At 58.0% G+C, this 19,142-nt stretch overlaps 1 protein-coding gene and 1 pseudogene across 1 annotated transcript; both read left to right on the top strand.

Annotated features, from left to right (window-relative positions):
* Positions 1-16,901: 16,901 nt before the first annotated feature.
* LOC148525204 (U2 spliceosomal RNA) lies at positions 16,902-17,001 on the top strand (annotated as a pseudogene).
* A 479-nt stretch (positions 17,002-17,480) lies between these two features.
* LOC148525203 (uncharacterized) lies at positions 17,481-18,935 on the top strand. Its single transcript, XM_088471138.1, has one exon. It carries the CDS (start codon positions 17,481-17,483, stop codon positions 18,933-18,935), a length of 1,455 nt encoding a protein of 484 aa, XP_088327264.1.
* Positions 18,936-19,142: the final 207 nt, after the last annotated feature.

Below are 19,142 nucleotides of genomic sequence, written 5' to 3'. Positions count from 1 at the left end.
CAGAATCTTCCATGCTCTACTGGAGCCTTGGCTGGGACACCTCACTCACAATATGTCCATGCTCTCCTGGAGCCCTGGCTGGGACGCCTCGCTCACAATATGTCCATGCTCTCCTGGAGCCTTGGCTGGGAAACCTCGCTCACAATATGTCCATGCTCTCTTGGAGCCATGGCTGGGACGCCTCGCTCACAACATGTCCATGCTCTCCTGGAGCCCTGGCAGGGATGCCTAACTCGCAGAATCTCCCATACTCTCCAGGAGCCCTGGCTGGGACGCCTCGCTCACAGAATCTGCCTTGCTCTCCTGGAGCCTTGGCTGAGACTCCTCGCTCACATCATGTCTATCTATGCTCTCCTGGAGCCAGGCTGGGCTGCCTTACTCACAACATGTCCAAGCTCTCCTGGAGCCCTGTCCAGGACGCCTCACTCGGAAATTCTCCCATACTCTCCTGGAGCCCTAGCTGGGATGCCTTGCTCGCAGAATCTCCCATGCTCTCCTGGAGCCCTGGCTGGGATGCCTCGCTCACATCATGTGCATGCTCTCCTGGAGCACTGGCTGGGACGCCTCTCTCGCAGAATCTCCCATACTCTCCTGGAGCCCAGACAGGGATGCCTCGCTCGCAGAATCTCCCATGCTCTCCTGAAGCCCTGGCTGGGATGCCTCGCTCACAACATGTCCATCCTCTCCTGGAGCCCTGGCTGGGATGGCTCGCTCACAGAACTCCCATGGTCTCCTGCAGCCTTGGCTGGGACACCTCGCTCACAATATGTCCATGCTCTCCTGGAGCCCTGGCTGGGACACCTCACTCACAACATGTCCATGCTCTCCTGGAGCCCTGCCAGGGACGCATCGCTCACAGAATCTCCCATGCTCTCCTGGAGCCCTGGCTGGAATGCCTAACTCGCAGAATCTCCCTTGCTCTCCTGGAGCCCTGGCTGGGACACCTCGCTCACAACATATCCATGCTCTCCTGGAGCCCTGGCTGAGATCCCTCACTCAAAGAATCTCCCATGCTCTCCTGAAGCCCTGGCTGGGATGCCTCGCGCACAACATGTCCATGCTCTCCTGGAGCCTTGGCAAGGATACCTCGCTCGCTGAATCTCCCATGCTCTCCTGGAGCCCTGGATGGGATGCCTTGCTCACAACATTTCCATGCTCTCCTGGAGCCCTGGCTGGGATGGCTCGCTTGGAGAATCTCCCATGCTCTCCTGGAGTCTAGGCTGGGACACCTCTCTCACAATATGTCCATGCTCTCCTGGAGCCTTGGCTGGGACACATCACTTGCATAATCACCCATTCTCTCCTGGAGACCTGGCTGGGATGCCTCGCTCTCCTGGAGCCCAGGCCAGGATGCCTCACTTGCAGAATCTCACCATCTGTGAATCCACTCGAGGAATTCCCCCGGACGTCACGGCATCACTGCTGCACTCCACTTTTTGCGGGGCACTGCTGGATTTTACCCGGCCTCCTGGAACTGGGTCCAGGCATCAGGACATTTTTCAAAACCTCATCGGGACGTCCAGAGGTTGCAGTTCCTCTGTCTGCCACCGGGTGGTAGTGTGCCACAGGGAAGGGATGCCTCGCTCACCGAATCTCCTGGAGCCCTGGCTGGGATGACTCGCTCGCAAAATCTCCCATGTTCTCCTGGAGCCCTGGCAGGGACGCCTCGCTCGCAGAATCTCCTATGCTTTCCTGGAGCCCTGGCTGGGACGCCTTGCTCACAACATATCCATGCTCTCTCATGGAGCCCTGACAGGGGCGCCTCGCTCGCAGAATCTCCCATGCTCTCCTGGAGCCCTGTCTGGGACGCCTTGCTCACAACATGCCCATGCTCTCTTGGAGCCCTGGCTGGGACACCTCGATCACAGAATCTCCCATGCTCTCCTGGAGCCTTGGCAGGGACGCCTCACTCACAGAATCTCCCATGCTCTCCTGGAGCTCTGGCTGGGATGCCTCGCTCACAGAATCTCCCATGCTCTCCTGGAGCTCCGGCTGGGACGCCTCGCTCACAACATGTCCATGCTCTCCTGGAGCCCTGGCTGGGACACCTCGCTCTCCTGGAGCCCTGGCCAGGACACCTCACTCGGAGAATCTCGCCATCTGTGAATCCACTCAAGGAATTCCCCCGGACGTTACAGCATCACTGCTGCGTGCCACCTTTTGCGGGGCACTGCTGGATTTTACCCGGCCTCCTGGAACTGGGTCCAGGCATCAGGCCCTTTTTCAAAACCTCATCAGGACATCCAGAGGTTGCAGTTCCCCTGTCTGCCACCGGGTGGCAGTGTGCCTCACTCACCGAATCTCCTGGAGCCCTGGCTGGGATGCCTCACTCGCAAAATCTCCCATGCTCTCCTGGAGCCCTTCCAGGGACGCCTCGCTCGCAGAATCTCCCATGCTCTCCTGGAGCCCTGGCTGGGACACCTCGCTCACATCATAAACATGCTCTCCTGGAGCACTGGCTGGGACGCCTCGCTCACAACATGTCCATCCTCTCCTGGAACCCTGGCTGGGATGGCTCACTCACAGAACTCCCATGCTCTCCTGCAGCCTTGGCTGGGACACCTCGCTCACAATATGTCCATGTTCTCCTGGAGCCCTGGCTGGGACGCCTCGCTCACAACATGTCCATGCTGTCCTGGATCCCTGGCTGGGACGCTTCGCTCGCAGAATCTCCCATACTCACCTGGACCCTTGGCAGGGACACCTCGCTCGCAGAATCTTCAATGCTCTCCTGAGCCCTGGCAGGGACGCCTCGCTCACAACATATCCATGCTCTCCTGGAGCCCTGGCAGGGACGCCTCACTCACAGAATCTCCCATACTCTCCAGGAGCCCTGGCTGAGATGCCTTGCTCGCAGAATGTCCCATGCTCTCCTGGAGCCCTGCCAGGGACGCCTCGCTTGCAGAATCTCCCATGCTCTCCTGGAGCCCTGGCTGGGATGCCTCGCTCACAATATGTCCATGCTCTCCTGCAGCCCTGGCAGGGACGCCTCGCTCGCAGAATCTCCCATGCTCTACTGGAGCCTTGGCTAGGACTCCTCACTCACAAAATGTACATGCTCTCCTGGAGCTCTGGCTGGGACGCCTCGCTCGCAACATGTGCATGCTCTCCTGGAGACCTGGCAGGGATACCTTGCTCGCAAAATCTCCCATGCTCTCCTGGAGCCCTGGATGGGATGCCTTGCTCGCAGAATCTTCCATGCTCTCCTGGAGCCCTGCCAGGGACGCCTCGCTCGCAGAATCTCCCATGCTCTCCTGGAGCCTTGGCTGGGACACCTCGCTGACAATATGTCCATGCTCTCTTGGAGCCCTGGCTGGGAAACCTCGCTCACAATATGTCCATGCTCTCCTGGAGCCATGGCTGGGACGCCTCGCTCACAACATGTCCATGCTCTCCTGGAGCCCTGGCTGAGAGACCTTGCTCGCAGAATCTCCCATGCTCTCCTGGAGCCCTGGCTGGGACGCCTCGCACAAAAAAATGTCCATGCTCTCCTGGAGCCCTGGCTGGGACACGTCACTCGCATAATCTCCCATGATCTCCTGGAGCCCTGGCTGGGATGCCTCACTCTCCTGGAGCCCTGGCCAGGACGCCTCACTCGCAGAATCTCGCCATCTGTGAATCCACTCGAGGAATTCCCCCGGACATCACAGCATCACTGCTGTGCGCCACCTTTTGCGGGGCACTGCTGGATTTTACCCGGCCTCCTGGAACTGGGTCCAGGCATCAGGCCATTTTTCAAAACCTCATCGGGACTTCCAGAGGTTGCAGTTCCCCTATCTGCCACTGGATGGCAGTGTGCCACAGGGAAGGGATGCGTCACTCACCGAATCTCCTGGAGCCCTGGCTGGGATGCCTCACTCGCAAAATCTCCCATGCTCTCCTGGAGCCCTGGTAGGGATGCCTCGCTCGCAGAATCTCCCATGCTCTCCTGAGCCCTGGCTGGGACACCTCACTCACAACATGTCCATGCTCTCCTGGAGCCCTGGCAGGGATGCCTAACTCGCAGAATTTCAAATACTCTCCAGGAGCCCTGGCTGAAACGCCTTGCTCGCAGAATGTCCCATGCTCTCCTGGAGCCCTGCCAGGGAAGCCTCGCTCGCAGAATCTCCCATGCTCTCCTGGAGCCCTGGCTGGGATGCCTCGCTCACAATATGTCCATGCTCTCCTGGAGCCCTGGCTGGGACGTCTCGCTCGCAGAATCTTCCATGCTCTACTGGAGCCTTGGCTGGGACACCTCACTCACAATATGTCCATGCTCTCCTGGAGCCCTGGCTGGGACGCCTCGCTCACAATATGTCCATGCTCTCCTGGAGCCTTGGCTGGGAAACCTCGCTCACAATATGTCCATGCTCTCTTGGAGCCATGGCTGGGACGGCTCGCTCACAACATGTCCATGCTCTCCTGGAGCCCTGGCAGGGATGCCTAACTCGCAGAATCTCCCATACTCTCCAGGAGCCCTGGCTGGGACGCCTCGCTCACAGAATCTGCCTTGCTCTCCTGGAGCCTTGGCTGAGACTCCTCGCTCACATCATGTCTATCTATGCTCTCCTGGAGCCAGGCTGGGCTGCCTTACTCACAACATGTCCAAGCTCTCCTGGAGCCCTGTCCAGGACGCCTCACTCGGAAATTCTCCCATACTCTCCTGGAGCCCTAGCTGGGATGCCTTGCTCGCAGAATCTCCCATGCTCTCCTGGAGCCCTGGCTGGGATGCCTCACTCACATCATGTGCATGCTCTCCTGGAGCACTGGCTGGGACGCCTCTCTCGCAGAATCTCCCATACTCTCCTGGAGCCCAGACAGGGATGCCTCGCTCGCAGAATCTCCCATCCTCTCCTGGAGCCCTGGCTGGGATGGCTCGCTCACAGAACTCCCATGGTCTCCTGCAGCCTTGGCTGGGACACCTCGCTCACAATATGTCCATGCTCTCCTGGAGCCCTGGCTGGGACACCTCACTCACAACATGTCCATGCTCTCCTGGAGCCCTGCCAGGGACGCATCGCTCACAGAATCTCCCATGCTCTCCTGGAGCCCTGGCTGGAACGCCTAACTCGCAGAATCTCCCTTGCTCTCCTGGAGCCCTGGCTGGGACACCTCGCTCACAACATATCCATGCTCTCCTGGAGCCCTGGCTGAGATCCCTCACTCAAAGAATCTCCCATGCTCTCCTGAAGCCCTGGCTGGGATGCCTCGCGCACAACATGTCCATGCTCTCCTGGAGCCTTGGCAAGGATACCTCGCTCGCTGAATCTCCCATGCTCTCCTGGAGCCCTGGATGGGATGCCTTGCTCACAACATTTCCATGCTCTCCTGGAGCCCTGGCTGGGATGGCTCGCTTGGAGAATCTCCCATGCTCTCCTGGAGTCTAGGCTGGGACACCTCTCTCACAATATGTCCATGCTCTCCTGGAGCCTTGGCTGGGACACATCACTTGCATAATCACCCATTCTCTCCTGGAGACCTGGCTGGGATGCCTCGCTCTCCTGGAGCCCAGGCCAGGATGCCTCACTTGCAGAATCTCACCATCTGTGAATCCACTCGAGGAATTCCCCCGGACGTCACGGCATCACTGCTGCACTCCACTTTTTGCGGGGCACTGCTGGATTTTACCCGGCCTCCTGGAACTGGGTCCAGGCATCAGGACATTTTTCAAAACCTCATCGGGACGTCCAGAGGTTGCAGTTCCTCTGTCTGCCACCGGGTGGTAGTGTGCCACAGGGAAGGGATGCCTCACTCACCGAATCTCCTGGAGCCCTGGCTGGGATGACTCGCTCGCAAAATCTCCCATGTTCTCCTGGAGCCCTGGCAGGGACGCCTCGCTCGCAGAATCTCCTATGCTTTCCTGGAGCCCTGGCTGGGACGCCTTGCTCACAACATATCCATGCTCTTTCCTGGAGCCCTGGCAGGGACGCCTCACTCATAGAATCTCCCATGCTCTCCTGGAGCCCTGGCTGGGACACCTCGCTCGCAGAATCTCCAATGCTCTCCTGAGCCCTGGCTGGGACACCTCGCTCACAACATGTCCATGCTCTCCTGGAGCCCTGGCAGGGATGCCTTACTCTCAACATGTCCAAGCTCTCCTGGAGCCCTGTCCAGGACGCCTCACTCGGAAATTCTCCCATACTCTCCTGGAGCCCTAGCTGGGACGCCTTGATCGCAGAATCTCCCATGCTCTCCTGGAGCCCTGGCTGGGATGCCTCGCTCACATCATGTGCATGCTCTCCTGGAGCACTGGCTGGGATGCCTCTCTCGCAGAATCTCCCATACTCTCCTGGAGCCCTGGCTGGGACGCCTCACTCGCAGAATCTCCCATGCTCTCCTTGAGCCCTGGCTGGGACGCCTCGCTCACAACATATCCATGCTCTCCTGGAGCCCTGGCTGAGACACCTCGCTCGCAGAATCTCCCATGCTCTCCTGGAGCCCTGGCTGGGATGCCTCGTGCACAACATGTCCATGCTCTCCTGGAGCCCTGGCTGGGATGCCTCACTCACAACAAATCCATGCTCTCTCCTGGAGCCCTGGGCAGGGACGCCTCGCTCACATAATCTCCCATGCTCTCCTGGAGCCCTGGCTGGGATGCCTCACTCACAACAAATCCATGCTCTCCTGGAGCCCTGGCAGGGACGCCTCACTCACAGAATCTCCCATGCTCTCCTGGAGCCCTGCCAGGGACGCCTCGCTAGCAGAATCTCCCATGCTCTCCTGGAGCCCTGCCAGGGACGCCTCGCTAGCAGAATCTCCCATGCTCTCCTGGAGCCCGGGCTGGGATGCCTCGCTCACAACATGTGCATGCTCTCCTGGAGCCCTGGCAGGGATACCTTGCTTGCAGAATCTCCCATGCTCTCCTGGAGCCCTGGATGGGATACCTCGCTCACAACATGTCCAAGCTCTCCTGGAGCCCTGGCAGAGAAGCCTAGCTCGCAGAACTCCCATGCTCTCCTGGAGCCCTGGCAGAGACGCCTTGCTCGCAGAACTCCCATGCTCTCCTAGAGCCTTGGCTGGGACACCTCGCTCACAACATGTCCATGCTCTCCTGGAGCCCTGGCTGGGATGCCTCACTTGCTCAATCTCCCATGCTCCCCTGGAGCCTTGGCTGGGACACCTCGATCACAACATGTCCATGCTCTCCTGGAGCCCTGGCTTGGACGCCTCGCTCACAACATGTCCATGCTCTCCTGGAGCCCTGGCTGGGATGCCTCGCTCGCAGAATCTCCCATGCTCTCCTGGAGCCCTGCCAGGGACGCCTCGCTCGCAGAATCTCCCATGCTCTCCTAGAGCCCTGGCAGGGATGCCTCGATCACAACATGTCCATGTTCTCCTTGAGCCCTGGCAGGGATACCTCACTCGCAGAATCTCCCATGCTCTTCTGGAGCCCTGCCAGGGATGCCTCGCTCGCAGAATCTCCCATGCTCTCCTAGAGCCCTGGCTGGGATGCCTCGCTCACAACATGTCCATGCTCTCCTGGAGCCCTGGCAGTGATACCTCTCTTGCATAATCTCCCATGCTCTCCTGGAGCCTTGGCTGGGACACCTCGCTCACAACATGTCTATGCTCTCCTGGAGCCATGGCTGGGCTGCCTTGCTCACAACATGTCCATGCTCTCCTGGAGCCCTGGCTGGGACGCCTTGCTCGCAGAATCTCCCATGCTCTCCTGGAGCCCTGCCAGGGAGCCCTTGCTCGCAGAATCTCCCATGCTGTCCTTTAGCCTTGGCTGGGACACCTCGCTGACAATATGTCCATGCTCTCCTGGAGCCCTGGCTGGGACGCCTCGCACACAATATGTCCATGCTCTCCTGGAGCCTTGGCTGGGAAACCTCGCTCACAATATGTCCATGCTCTCCTGGAGCCATGGCTGGGACGCCACGCTCACAACATGTCCATGCTCTCCTGGAGCCCTAGCAGGGATGCCTAACTTGCAGAATCTCCCATACTCTCCTGGAGCCCTGTCCAGGATGCCTCACTTGGAAATTCTCCCATGCTCTCCTGCAGCCCTGGCAGGGATGCCTCGCTCACAACATATCCATGCTCTCCTGGAGCCCTGGCTGAGACACCTCGCTCACAGAATCTCCCATGCTCTCCTGGAGCCCTGGCTGGGACGCCTCGCGCACAACATGTCCATGCTCTCCTGGAGCCCTGGCTGGGATGCCTCGCTCTCCTGGAGCCCAGGCCAGGATGCCTCACTCACAGAATCTCACCATCTGTGAATCCACTCAAGGAATTCCCCCGGACGTCACGGCATCACTGCTGCACGCCACCTTTTGCGGGGCACTGCTGGATTTTACCCGGCCTCCTGGAACTGGGTCCAGGCATCTGGCCTTTTTTCAAAACCTCATTGGGACTTCCAGAGGTTGCAGTTCCCCTGTCTGCCACCGGGTGGCAGTGTGCCACAGGGAAGGGATGCCTCGCTCACCAAATCTCCTGGAGCCCTGGCTGGGATGCCTCGCTCGCAAAATCTCCCATGTTCTCCTGGAGCCCTGGCTGGGACGCCTTGCTCACAACATATCCATGCTCTCTCCTGGAGCCCTGGCAGGGAAGCCTCACTCACAGAATCTCCCATGCTCTCCTGAAGCCCTGGCTGGGACAACTCGCTCGCAGAATTTCCAATGCTCTCCTGAGCCCTGGCTGGGACACCTCTCTCACAACATGTCCATGCTCTCCTGGAGCCCTGGCCTTGATGCCTAACTCGCAGAATCTCCCATACTCTCCAGGAGCCCTGCCAGGGACACCTCGCTCGCAGAATTTCCCATGCTCTCCTGGAGACCTGGCTGGGATGCCTCACTCACAATATGTCCATGCTCTCCAGGAGCCCTGGCAGGGACGCCTCGCTCGCAGAATCTCACATGCTCTCCTGGAGCCCTGGCCGGGATGCCTCACTCACAGAATCACCCATGCTCTCCTGGAGCCCTGGCTGGGATGCCTCATCTCCACGGGTCTCTTCCTGGCTCTCTCTCTCTCACCTCTTTGCCAACTGTGAATCCGCCTGAGGAATTCCCCCGGACGTCACGGCATCGTTGCTGCGCGCCACCTTTTGCGGGTCACCGGTGGATTTTACCCAGCCTCCTGGAACTGGGTCCCGGCATCGGGCCCATTTTCAAAACCTCATCGGGACTTCCGGAGGTTGCCTTTCCCCTGTCTGCCACCAGGTGGCTCTCCTGGAGCACTGGCCGGAATGCCTCACTCGCAGAATCTCCCATGCTCTCCTGGAGCCCCGTTGGTCTCACCGCCAGTCACAGTATCTCTCTCGTGCTCCTGGTAAAGGGAAGGAGAAGATTCACCCGGTTCAGCCCAACCGGGAAAACCACCTGCAAAGGAGCTCTCACCATGGTCACCCTCTGGTAGGGGCGTATCTTCCTATTGGCATAGATGGCCCTCGCCGCCGACTGTTGTCATTAGTAAATGATCTTCAGTCTCGTTGTCTTCTCTTACCAGTGTTCCGCAGTCAACAGCAAATTATTCCATCCGCTCTTACCAGTGTCCTCCGTTTATTGTTAATATGTATCAGGCTTATATGTCCCTTTATATCAGAAACATTTAAAATTAGAGAGACTAAATTTTTTTTTCTTTTTCCTAACATATCTCTTCCCCCACAATACCCACCATATACCAATCACCACTCGCTGATTCCCATATGACAATCATGCAGCAAAAGAGTGACACATCAACCACAAGGCTCTGTTCGCAAGGTAATTTGCATATATGCAAATTATCTTGTCCACAATGCATCTTGTTTGTTATTGATGCCATTTTTCCCTGTGTTGTTGACATATAGAAATTAATAAACAGTTAATTGCTTGTAGTATGTTTTATAACTGCAAAAAGTATACAAATATATATATATATATATATATATTCCCAATTTCTACAGGTGTGTAAATTGAACAACCCCCAGTGTAAGTATAGTAAATTTATTTTTCTTCACATTGAGAGTTTAGCCATGATCCTTGTAGGTTGTGGATACTGTCATGTTGGGTGAATAGGACCAAATGGACACGGACAGTCTTTATTCTTATGTGGGTTTTAGGAAAGGACCATTGTGGGCTGTTATCTTAGTGAATTATAAGGTGGAGTTGTTAAAAAGCATAACGCATTATAGACAGCTCTATTTAAATATATGTAAATTATTTTACGCATCATACATTTTGTTTGTTTTTGACACAATGTTTGCAATATTTTCCTGTAGTTATTTTACATAAATAAATTAATAAATAGTGGGTACAATAGAGTAAGTTTATAAAAGATATATATATATATATATTAAAAGGGGAAATAGAAAAAATATTCTCCCTATTTCTACATGTGTGTGAATTATACTACCCCCAGTGTGTGTTAGTTTTTTTTTCAGATAAATCAGTCATTGGAGGAGGTTGCCAGTTCCTTGTGAGGGAGAGGATTTGCCCTCTTCAGCCCAACCAGAAACCATGCCTGCAAAGGAGCTCTCACCCCGGTCACCCTCTGGTTCCCTGATTGGGCCAGATCAGTCACAGTATCTCCCCCGTGCTCATGGTTAGCTCTCCGAGCCACTTCACTCGCAGAATATCTCATGTTGTCCTGGAGCTCTGGCCGGGAAGCCTCACTCGCAGAATCTCTGATACTCTCCTGGAACCCTGGCCAAGCTGAGTTGCTCACAGAATCTACCATGCTATCCTGGAGCCCTGGCCATAACGCCTCACTCGCAGAATCTCCCATGCTCTCCTGGAGCCCTGGCTGGGACGCCTCGCTCACAACATGTCCATGCTGTCCTGGAGCCCTGGAAGGGATGCCTCGCTCACAGAATCTCCCGTGCTCTCCTGGAGCTATGGCTGGGACGCCCTGCTCACGGAATCTTCCATTCTTCTCCTGGAGCCCTGGCTGGGATGCCTCGCTCACAACATGTCCATGCTCTCCTGGAGCCCTGGCAGGGATGCCTCGCTCGCAGAATCTCCCATGCTCTCCTGGAGCCCTGGCAGGGATGCCTCGCTCAAAACATGTCCATGATCTCCTGGAGCCGTGGCTGGAATGCCTCGCTCGCAGAATCTCCCATGCTCTCCTGGAGGCCTGGCTGGGACGCCTCGCTCACAACATGTCCGTGCTCTCCTGGAGACCTGGCAGGGATGCCTCTCACTCGCAGAATCTCCCATGCTCTCCTGGAGCCCTGGCTGGGACGCCTCGCTCACAACATGTCCATGCTGTCCTGGAGCCCTGGCTGAGACTCTCGCTCACAGAATCTCCCATGCTCTCCTGGAGCCCTGGCTGGGATGCCTCACTCCCAGAATCTCCCGTGCTCTCCTGGAGCTATGGCCGGGACGCCCTGCTCACAGAATCTTCCATTCTTCTCCTGGAGCCCTGGCTGGGATGCCTCGCTCACAACATGTCCATGCTCTCCTGGAGCCCTGGCTGGGATGCCTCACTCACAACATGTCCATGCCCTCCTGGAGCTCTGTCTGGGATGCCTTGCTCACAACATGTCCGTGCTCTCCTGGAGCCCTGGCAGGGATGCCTCTCACTCGCAGAATCTCCCATGCTCTCCTGGAGCCCTGGCTGGGATGCCTCGCTCACAACATGTCCATGCTGTAATGGAGCCCTGGCTGAGACTCTCACTCACAGAATCTCCCATGCTCTCCTGGAGCCCTGGCTGGGATGCCTCGCTCCCAGAATCTCCCGTGCTCTCCTGGAGCTATGGCCGGGACGCCCTGCTCACAGAATCTTCCATTCTTCTCCTGGAGATTTGGCCAGGATGCCCTGCTCGCAGAATCTCCCATTCTCTCCTCGAGCCCTGGCCGGGGCTCTGGCTCTGCTGGAGTCTCCCATGCTCTGGCTAGGACACATCGCATACAGAATATCCCATGATCTCCTGGAGCCCTGGCTGGGACACCTCACTCGCAGAATCTCCCATGCTCTCATGGAGCCCTGGCAGGGACACCTCGCTAACAGAATCTCCCATGCTCTCCTGGAGCCCTGGCTGAGAAGACTCGCTCACAACATGTCCATGCTCTCATGGAGCCCTGACAGGGGCACCTCGCTCGCAGAATCTCCCATGCTCTCTTGGAGCCCTGGCTGGGAAGCCTCGCTCACAACATGTCCATGCTCTCATGGAGCCCTGACAGGGGCGCCTCGCTCGCAGAATCTCCCATGCTCTCCTGGAGCCCTGTCTGGGACGCCTCGCTCACAACATGCCCATGCTCTCTTGGAGCCCTGGCTGGGACACCTCGATCACAGAATCTCCCATGCTCTCCTGGAGCCCTGGCTGGGTTGCCTAGCTCACAACATGTCCATGCTCTCCTGGAGCCCTGGAAGGGAAGCCTCACTCACAGAATCTCCAATGCTCTCCAGGAGCCTTGGCTGGGATGCCTTGCTCGCAGAATCTCCCATGCTCTCCTGGAGCCCTGGCTGGGGCGCCTCGCTCACAACATGTCCATGCTCTCCTGGAGCCCTGGCGGGGACGCCTCACTCACAGAATCTCCCATGCTCTCCTGGAGCCCTGGCTGGGACGCCTCGCTCACAGCATGTCCATGCTGTCCTGGAGCCGTGGCTGAGGCGCCACGCTCACAGAATCTACCATGCTCTCCTGGAGCCCTGCTGGGACACCCCGCTCCAAACATGCCCATGCTCTCCTGGAGCCCTGGCTGGGAAACCTCGCTCAAAACATGTCCATGCTCTCCTGGAGCCCTGGCAGGGACGCCTCACTTGCAGAATCTCCCATGCTCTCCTGGAGCCCTGGCTGGGACGCCTCGATCACAACATGTTCATGCTCTCCTGGAGCCCTGGCGGGGATGCCTCACTCGCAGAATCTCCCATGCTCTCCTGGAGCCCTGGCTGGGACGACTCGCTCACAACATGTCCATGCTCTCCTGGAGCCCTGGCTGGGACGCCTCGCAGAATCTCCAATGCTCTCCTGGAGCACTGCCAGGGACACCTTGCTTGCAGAATCTCCCATGCTCTCCTGGAGCCCAGGCTGGGACGCCTCGCTCACAACATGTCCATGCAGTCCTGGAGCCCTGGCTGAGATGCCTCGCTCGGAGAATCTGCCATGCTCTCCTGAGCCCTGGCTGGGATGCTTTGTTTACAAAGTCTCCCATGCTCTCCTGGAGACCTGGCAGGAACGCCTTGCTCACAGAATCTCCCAAGCTCTCCTGGAGGCCTGTCCAGGACGCCTCACTCACAGAATCTCCCATGGTCTCCTGGAGCCCTGGCTGGGATGCCTCACTCTCAGAATCTCCCATGCTCTCCTGGAGCCCTGGCTGGGATGCCTCGCTCACAACAAGTCCATGCCCTCCTGGAGCCTTGGCTGGGACACCTCGCTTGCAGAATCTCCCGTGCTCTCCTGAAGCCCTGCCTGGGACACCTCGCTCACATCATGTCCATGCTCTCCTGGAGCCCTGGCCAGAACACATCACATACAGAATATCCCATGCTCTCCTGGAGCCCTGGCTGGGATGCCTCGCTCGCAACATGTCCATGCTGTCCTGGAGCCCCGGCTGAGACGCCTCACTCACAGAAACTCCCATGCTCTCCTGGAGCCCTGGCTGGGACGCCTCGCTCACATGTCCATGCTCTCCTGGAGCCCTGGCCAGAACACATCACATACAGAATATCCCATGCTCTCCTGGAGCCCTGGCAGGAACACCTCGCTCGCAGAATCTCCCATGCTCTCCTGGAGCCCTGGCAGGGATGCCTCGCTCACAACATGTCCATCCTCTCCTGGAGCCCTGGCAGGGACTCCTCGCTCACAGAATCTCCCATGCTCTCCTGGAGCTCTGGCTGGGACGCCTCGCTCACATGTCCATGCTGTCCTGGAGCCCTGGCTGAGATGCCTCACTCACAGAATTTCCCATGCTCTCCTGGATCCTTGTCCGGGATGCCACGCTCATAGAATCTCCCATGCTCTCCTGGAGCCGTGGCTGGGACGACATATTCACTGAATTTCCCATGCTCTCCTGGAGCCCTGGCTGGGACGACTTGTTCGCAGAATCTCCCATGCTCTCCAGGAGCCCTGGGTGAGACGCCTCATTCGCAGAATTTCCAATGCTTACCTGGAGCCCTGGCTGGGACTCCTCGCTCGCAGAATTTCCCATGCTCTCCTGGAGCCTTGTCCGGGATGCCCCGCTCATAGAATCTCCCTTGTTCTCCAGGAGCCCTGGCTGGGATGCCTCATTCGTAGAATTTCCAATGCTCTCCTGGAGTCCTGGCTGGTACGCCTCGCTCGCAACAAGTACATGCTCTCCTGGAGCCCTGGCAGGGATGCCTCGCTCGCAGAATCTCCCATGCTCTCCTGGTACCCTGGCAGGGTTGCCTCGCTCGCAGAATCTCCCATGCTCTCCTGGAGCCCTGGCTGGGATGCCTCGCTCACAACATGTCCATGCTCTCCTGGAGCCCTGGCTGGGATGCCTCGCTCACAACATGTCCATGCTCTCCTGGAGCCCTGGCTGGGACGCCTCAATCGCAGAATCTCCCATGCTCTCCTGGAGCCCTGGCTGGGACGCCTCACCTACAGAATTTCCCAAGCTCTCCAGGAGCCCTGGATGGGATGCCTCTCTCGAAGAATCTCCCATGCTCTCCTGGAGCCCTGGCTGGGACGCCTTGCTCTCAAAATGTCCCTGCTCTCCTGGAGCCCTGGCAGGGACGTCTCACTCGCAGAATCTCCCATGCTCTCCTAGAGCCCTGGCTCAGATGACTCATTTGTAGAATTTCCTATGCTCTCCTGGAGCCCTGGCTGGGACGCCTCGCTCGCAACAAGTACATGCTCTCCTGGAGCCCTGGCTGGGACGCCTCACTCGCAGAATCTCCCATGCTCTCCTGTAGCCCTGGCTGTGACGCCTCGCTTGCAACAAGTCCATGCTCTCCTGGAGCCCTGGCTGGCATGCCTCGCACATAGAATTTCTCATGCTCTCCTGGAGCCCTGTCTGGGATGCCTCGCTCACAACATGTCCATGCTTGCCTGGAGCCCTGGCTGGGATGCCTCACTTACAGAATCTCCCATGCTCTCCTGGAGCCCTAGCTGGGATACCTCAATCGCAGAATCTCCCATGCTCTCCTGGAGCCCTGGCTGGGATGCCTCACTCGCAGAACCTCCCTTGCTCTCCTGGACCCCTGGCTGGCACGTCTCGATCGCAGAATATCCCATGCTCTCCTGGAGCCTTGGCTGGGATGCCCCACTCACAGCATGTCCATGCTCTCCTGGAGCCCTGCCTGGGACGCCTCGCTCACAACATGTCCATGCTGTCCTGGAGCCCTGGCTGGGACGCCTTGCTCACAACATGTCCATGCTCTCCTGGAGCCCTGCCAGGTACGACTCGCTTGCAGAATTTCCCATGCTCTCCTGGAGCCCTGGCTGGGATGACTTTTTCGCTGAATTTCCCATGCTCTCTCCTGGAGCCCTGGCTGGGACGCCTCGCTCACAACATGTCCATGCTCTCCAGGAGCACTGGCAGTGACGCATCGCTCGCAGAATCTCCCATGCTCTCCTGGAGCCCTGGCTGGGACACCTCATTCGTAGAATTTCCAATGCTCTCCTGGAGCCCTGGCTGGGATGCATCACTCGCAGAACTTCCCCTGCTCTCCTGGAGCCTTGTCTGGGATGCCCCGCTCACAGAATCTCCCATGCTCTCCCGGAATCCTGGCTGGGATTGCCTACAGATTGCCTACAGAATTTCCCTTGCTATCCTGGAGCCCTGGCTGGGCCACCTCACTCGCAGAGTCTCCCATGCTCTCCTGTAGCCCTGGCCAGGACACCTTGCTCACAACATTTCCTTGCTCACCTGGAGCCCTGGCAGGGATGCCTGGCTCACAGAATCTCCCATGCTCTCCTGGAGCCCTGGATGGGATGCCTCGCTCACAACATGTCCATGCTCTCCAGGAGCCCTGGCTGGGACACCTCGCTCGCAGAATCTCCCATGCACTCCTGGAGCCCTGGCCAGGGCTTTGGCTCTCCTGGAGTCTCCCATGCTCTCCTGGAGCCCTGGCCGGGACGCCTCACTCACAGAATCTCCCATGCTCTCTTGTAGCCCTGGCTGGGATGCCTTGCTTCCAGAATCTCCCATGCTCTCCTGGAGCCATGGCCGGGATGCTTTGCTCGCAGAATCTACCTTGCTCTCCTGGAGCCCTGGCCAGGATGCCTCGCTCGCTGAATATCCCATGCTCTCTTGGAGCCCTGGCTGGGATGCTTCGCTCTCAGAATCTCCCATGCTCTCCTGGAGATCTGGCCAGGCCACCTCACTCACAGTATCTCTCATGCAGCCCTAACTGGGATGCCTCGCTTCCAGAATCTCCTATGCTCTCCTGGAGCCATGGTCGGGACACCTCGCTTCAAGAATCTCCCATGCTCTCTTGGAGCCCTGGCCGGGATGCCTCTCTCCAAGAATCTCCCATGCTGTCCTGGAACCATGGCCAGGACACCTCGCTCGCAGAATCTCCCATGCTCTTCTGGAGCCCTGGCCGGGACACCTCACTGACAGAATAACCCATGCTCTCCTGGAGCCCTGGCTCGGATTCTTCACTCACAGAATCTCCCATGCTATGCTGTCCTGGAGCCCTGTCCGGGACGCCTCGCTCACAGAATATCCCATGCTCTCTAGGAGCCCTAACTGGGATGCCTCGCTTCCAGAATTTCCCATACTCTCCTGGAGCCATGGCCGGGACGCCTCACTTCAAGAATCTCCCATGCTCTCCTGGAGCCCTGGCTGGGATGCCTCGCTCACAGAATCTCCCATGCTCTCCTGCAGCCCTGGCTGGGATGCCTCATCCCCACGGATCTCTTCCTGGCTCTCTCATGCCTCTTCGCCATCTGTGAATCCACTCGAGGAATTACCCCGGATGTCACGGCATCACTGCTGTGCGCCACCTTTTGCGGGGCACTGGCAGATTTTACCCAGCCTCCTGGAACTGGGTCCCAGCATCGGGCCCTTTTTCAAATCCTCATCGGGACTTCCATCGCTTCTCGGCCTTTTGGCTAAGATCAAGTGTAGTATCTGTTCTTATCAGTGCTGACTGACTGGACTTTGACTACACTCGGGCTCCAGAGGACCTGCTGCCGCATTTTTTCTGGACCTGCACCGGCCGAGGAAGCTGAAAGAGGACTGCTGAGAGGAAGAAGGATTCGACTTGCCGAGGGTTAGACTTGCCTGCTCGGCCCTCTGGAGAAGCGACTGCCGATCTCCGACCAGCGTCCCCCAGACCGACTGCGATGAGGAAGGACTACAAGTAGCAGAGGGTCAGACTTGTTTGCTCTGCCCTCTGTGAAACCGACCTCCGACCAGCGACGACCAGACCCTGCGACGAGGAAGGACTTCGACCAGCATTGGGCTAGACTTGTTTGCTCTGCCCTCTGTGAAGCCGTCTCCCGACCTCCGACCAGCGGCGACCAGACCCTGCGACCGCGACGAGGAAGGACTTCGACTGGCATTGGGTTAGACTTGTTTGCTCTGCCCTCTGCGAAAGTGACTTCCGACCTCCGACCGCCGCAGACCCTTCTCCAGCCCAACTTCGACCCCGGGCAAGAAGCAGGAGAAATGGCCTCAGCTGCTCCAACCCCGGTGCCAGCCCCAGCCTCCGCTCCAGCCACCTCTGCCAGGAAGAAGGCGGCAAAGAAGGGACCGAAGCCGGCCGAAGCTCTGCCCGACCAGGTCCCATCCACCTCCACCGCCCCTCCAGCAACAGCCCCCGAGAAGCCCAGCCAGACCCAGCCCAAGGGTACCCCAGCCTTGGAGCCCTGGATGAGGCAGACCGTCGTGATGAAGCTGAAGGAGGTGGAAGGAAAGATGCCGGACATGACGACGGAGACCTTCGGCAAGAAGATGGTCCTTGAGCAGGGGTTCTCGACTGCTGAAACCCTCAGCATACAGAACTATCTCAAGGGGATCTTTTATGTGACCTTTGCCTCCATTGCAATCTGCAAGAGGTACTGGGAAGCGGTGAAAGCGGCGAGGCCTGAATCCCCTTTCTCTCGCTTTGTGGGCAATTGCCCTATTCAAAGAGAGGAGAGGCGGGTGACGGTTTCAATGCGGAACCCACACACGCCTGGCAAGGACATCGCCACTTTCCTGGGCCGTTTCTGCACGGTGATCAAGGAGCCCTCCAAGATCCTGGACAGGAATGGCTTCTGGACAGGCAAGTGGGCTGTCATCGTCAAGCTCCTAAAAGACAACTGGAGCCCCGATGGAGTTGTGCACCTGCCACAGTTCTCCCTGGGCGCATCTGCTGGATTTCTCAGTTATCCGGACCAGCCGCGGATCTGCAAGACCTGCGGTGGGAAGGATCACATTGGGAGAGACTGCAAGGTGGCAGCCTGCAAGAAGTGCAAGGTGGCGGGACACGACACCAAGGATTGCCCCACCCAGAAGACATGCAACCTCTGTGGGGAGGTGAACCATGTCTACAGAGACTGCCCCAATAGGGCAAAATCCTACGTGGCAGCAGTGACTGGACAAGGCCAGCAGAGGCGCCAGGAGGGTAAGAAACCTTCCACCCCCATCCCACCCCCCCGCACCCGTCCTACCCTTCCTACCCCACCCCTTCCCACCCATCCTACCCCACGCCCTCCTCCCACTGTGACAGCAACTCCCACCCCCACTGCTGGCACAACCCCTCCCCCCTCTCCCTCCCGCTCCCTTCTCCATCCCACTGTCTCTTCCACCCCCCCTGTCTCTCTCATCTCCGAGGAAGAGTTTCCCCCTCTTGTATCCTCTGCAGGCACTCAACAGTCGAGCAGGAAGCGAAAGGAGTTTGACAGCCCAGCTGCTGACCCCGACCCTTCCAAGAAGTTGGCGGTAGAACAGGTCGAGAACCCTCTTCCACTAGAGGACGAGATGGAGGCGATGGTGGAAAGCCTCGTGGAGGAGGTAGTACCTGACCTGAATGCTGACAACTTAATCGAACAGCTGATCCAGAGCTGTATGCAGCCGCCCCAACAGGGCGACCCAGCAACCGTTCAAGAGGAAGCGCCGCCCGACAAGAGTGGTAGCTAAATGTATTTTCCGTGTTCTAACCTTTTTTCTCCCAACTAATGGTGTCTTTTTCCCTTTTTACCATTAATGTGAGGAGTATTAAGGATAAGTTTAGAAGACAGTCTGTGTTTGCATTTTTAGATACTCAGAAATGTGATGTTTACATGTTGCAGGAATGCTCTATTCCTTTTTCCAGGTCTTATAGACATCTGGGCCGGCAGTGGTCTC

Source organism: Taudactylus pleione, unplaced genomic scaffold (assembly GCF_031769625.1).
Source record: "Taudactylus pleione unplaced genomic scaffold, aTauple2 ptg000110l, whole genome shotgun sequence".
Classification (NCBI taxonomy): Eukaryota; Metazoa; Chordata; class Amphibia; order Anura; family Myobatrachidae; genus Taudactylus; species Taudactylus pleione.
The sequence above is the reverse complement of the archived record's forward strand: the minus strand, read 5'-3'. Positions and strand labels throughout refer to the sequence as shown.

Excerpts from the sequence above, each read along its gene's own strand:
- LOC148525203 (XM_088471138.1), top strand. The coding sequence starts at position 17,481 with ATGGCCTCAGCTGCTCCAACCCCGGTGCCAGCCCCAGCCTCCGCTCCA.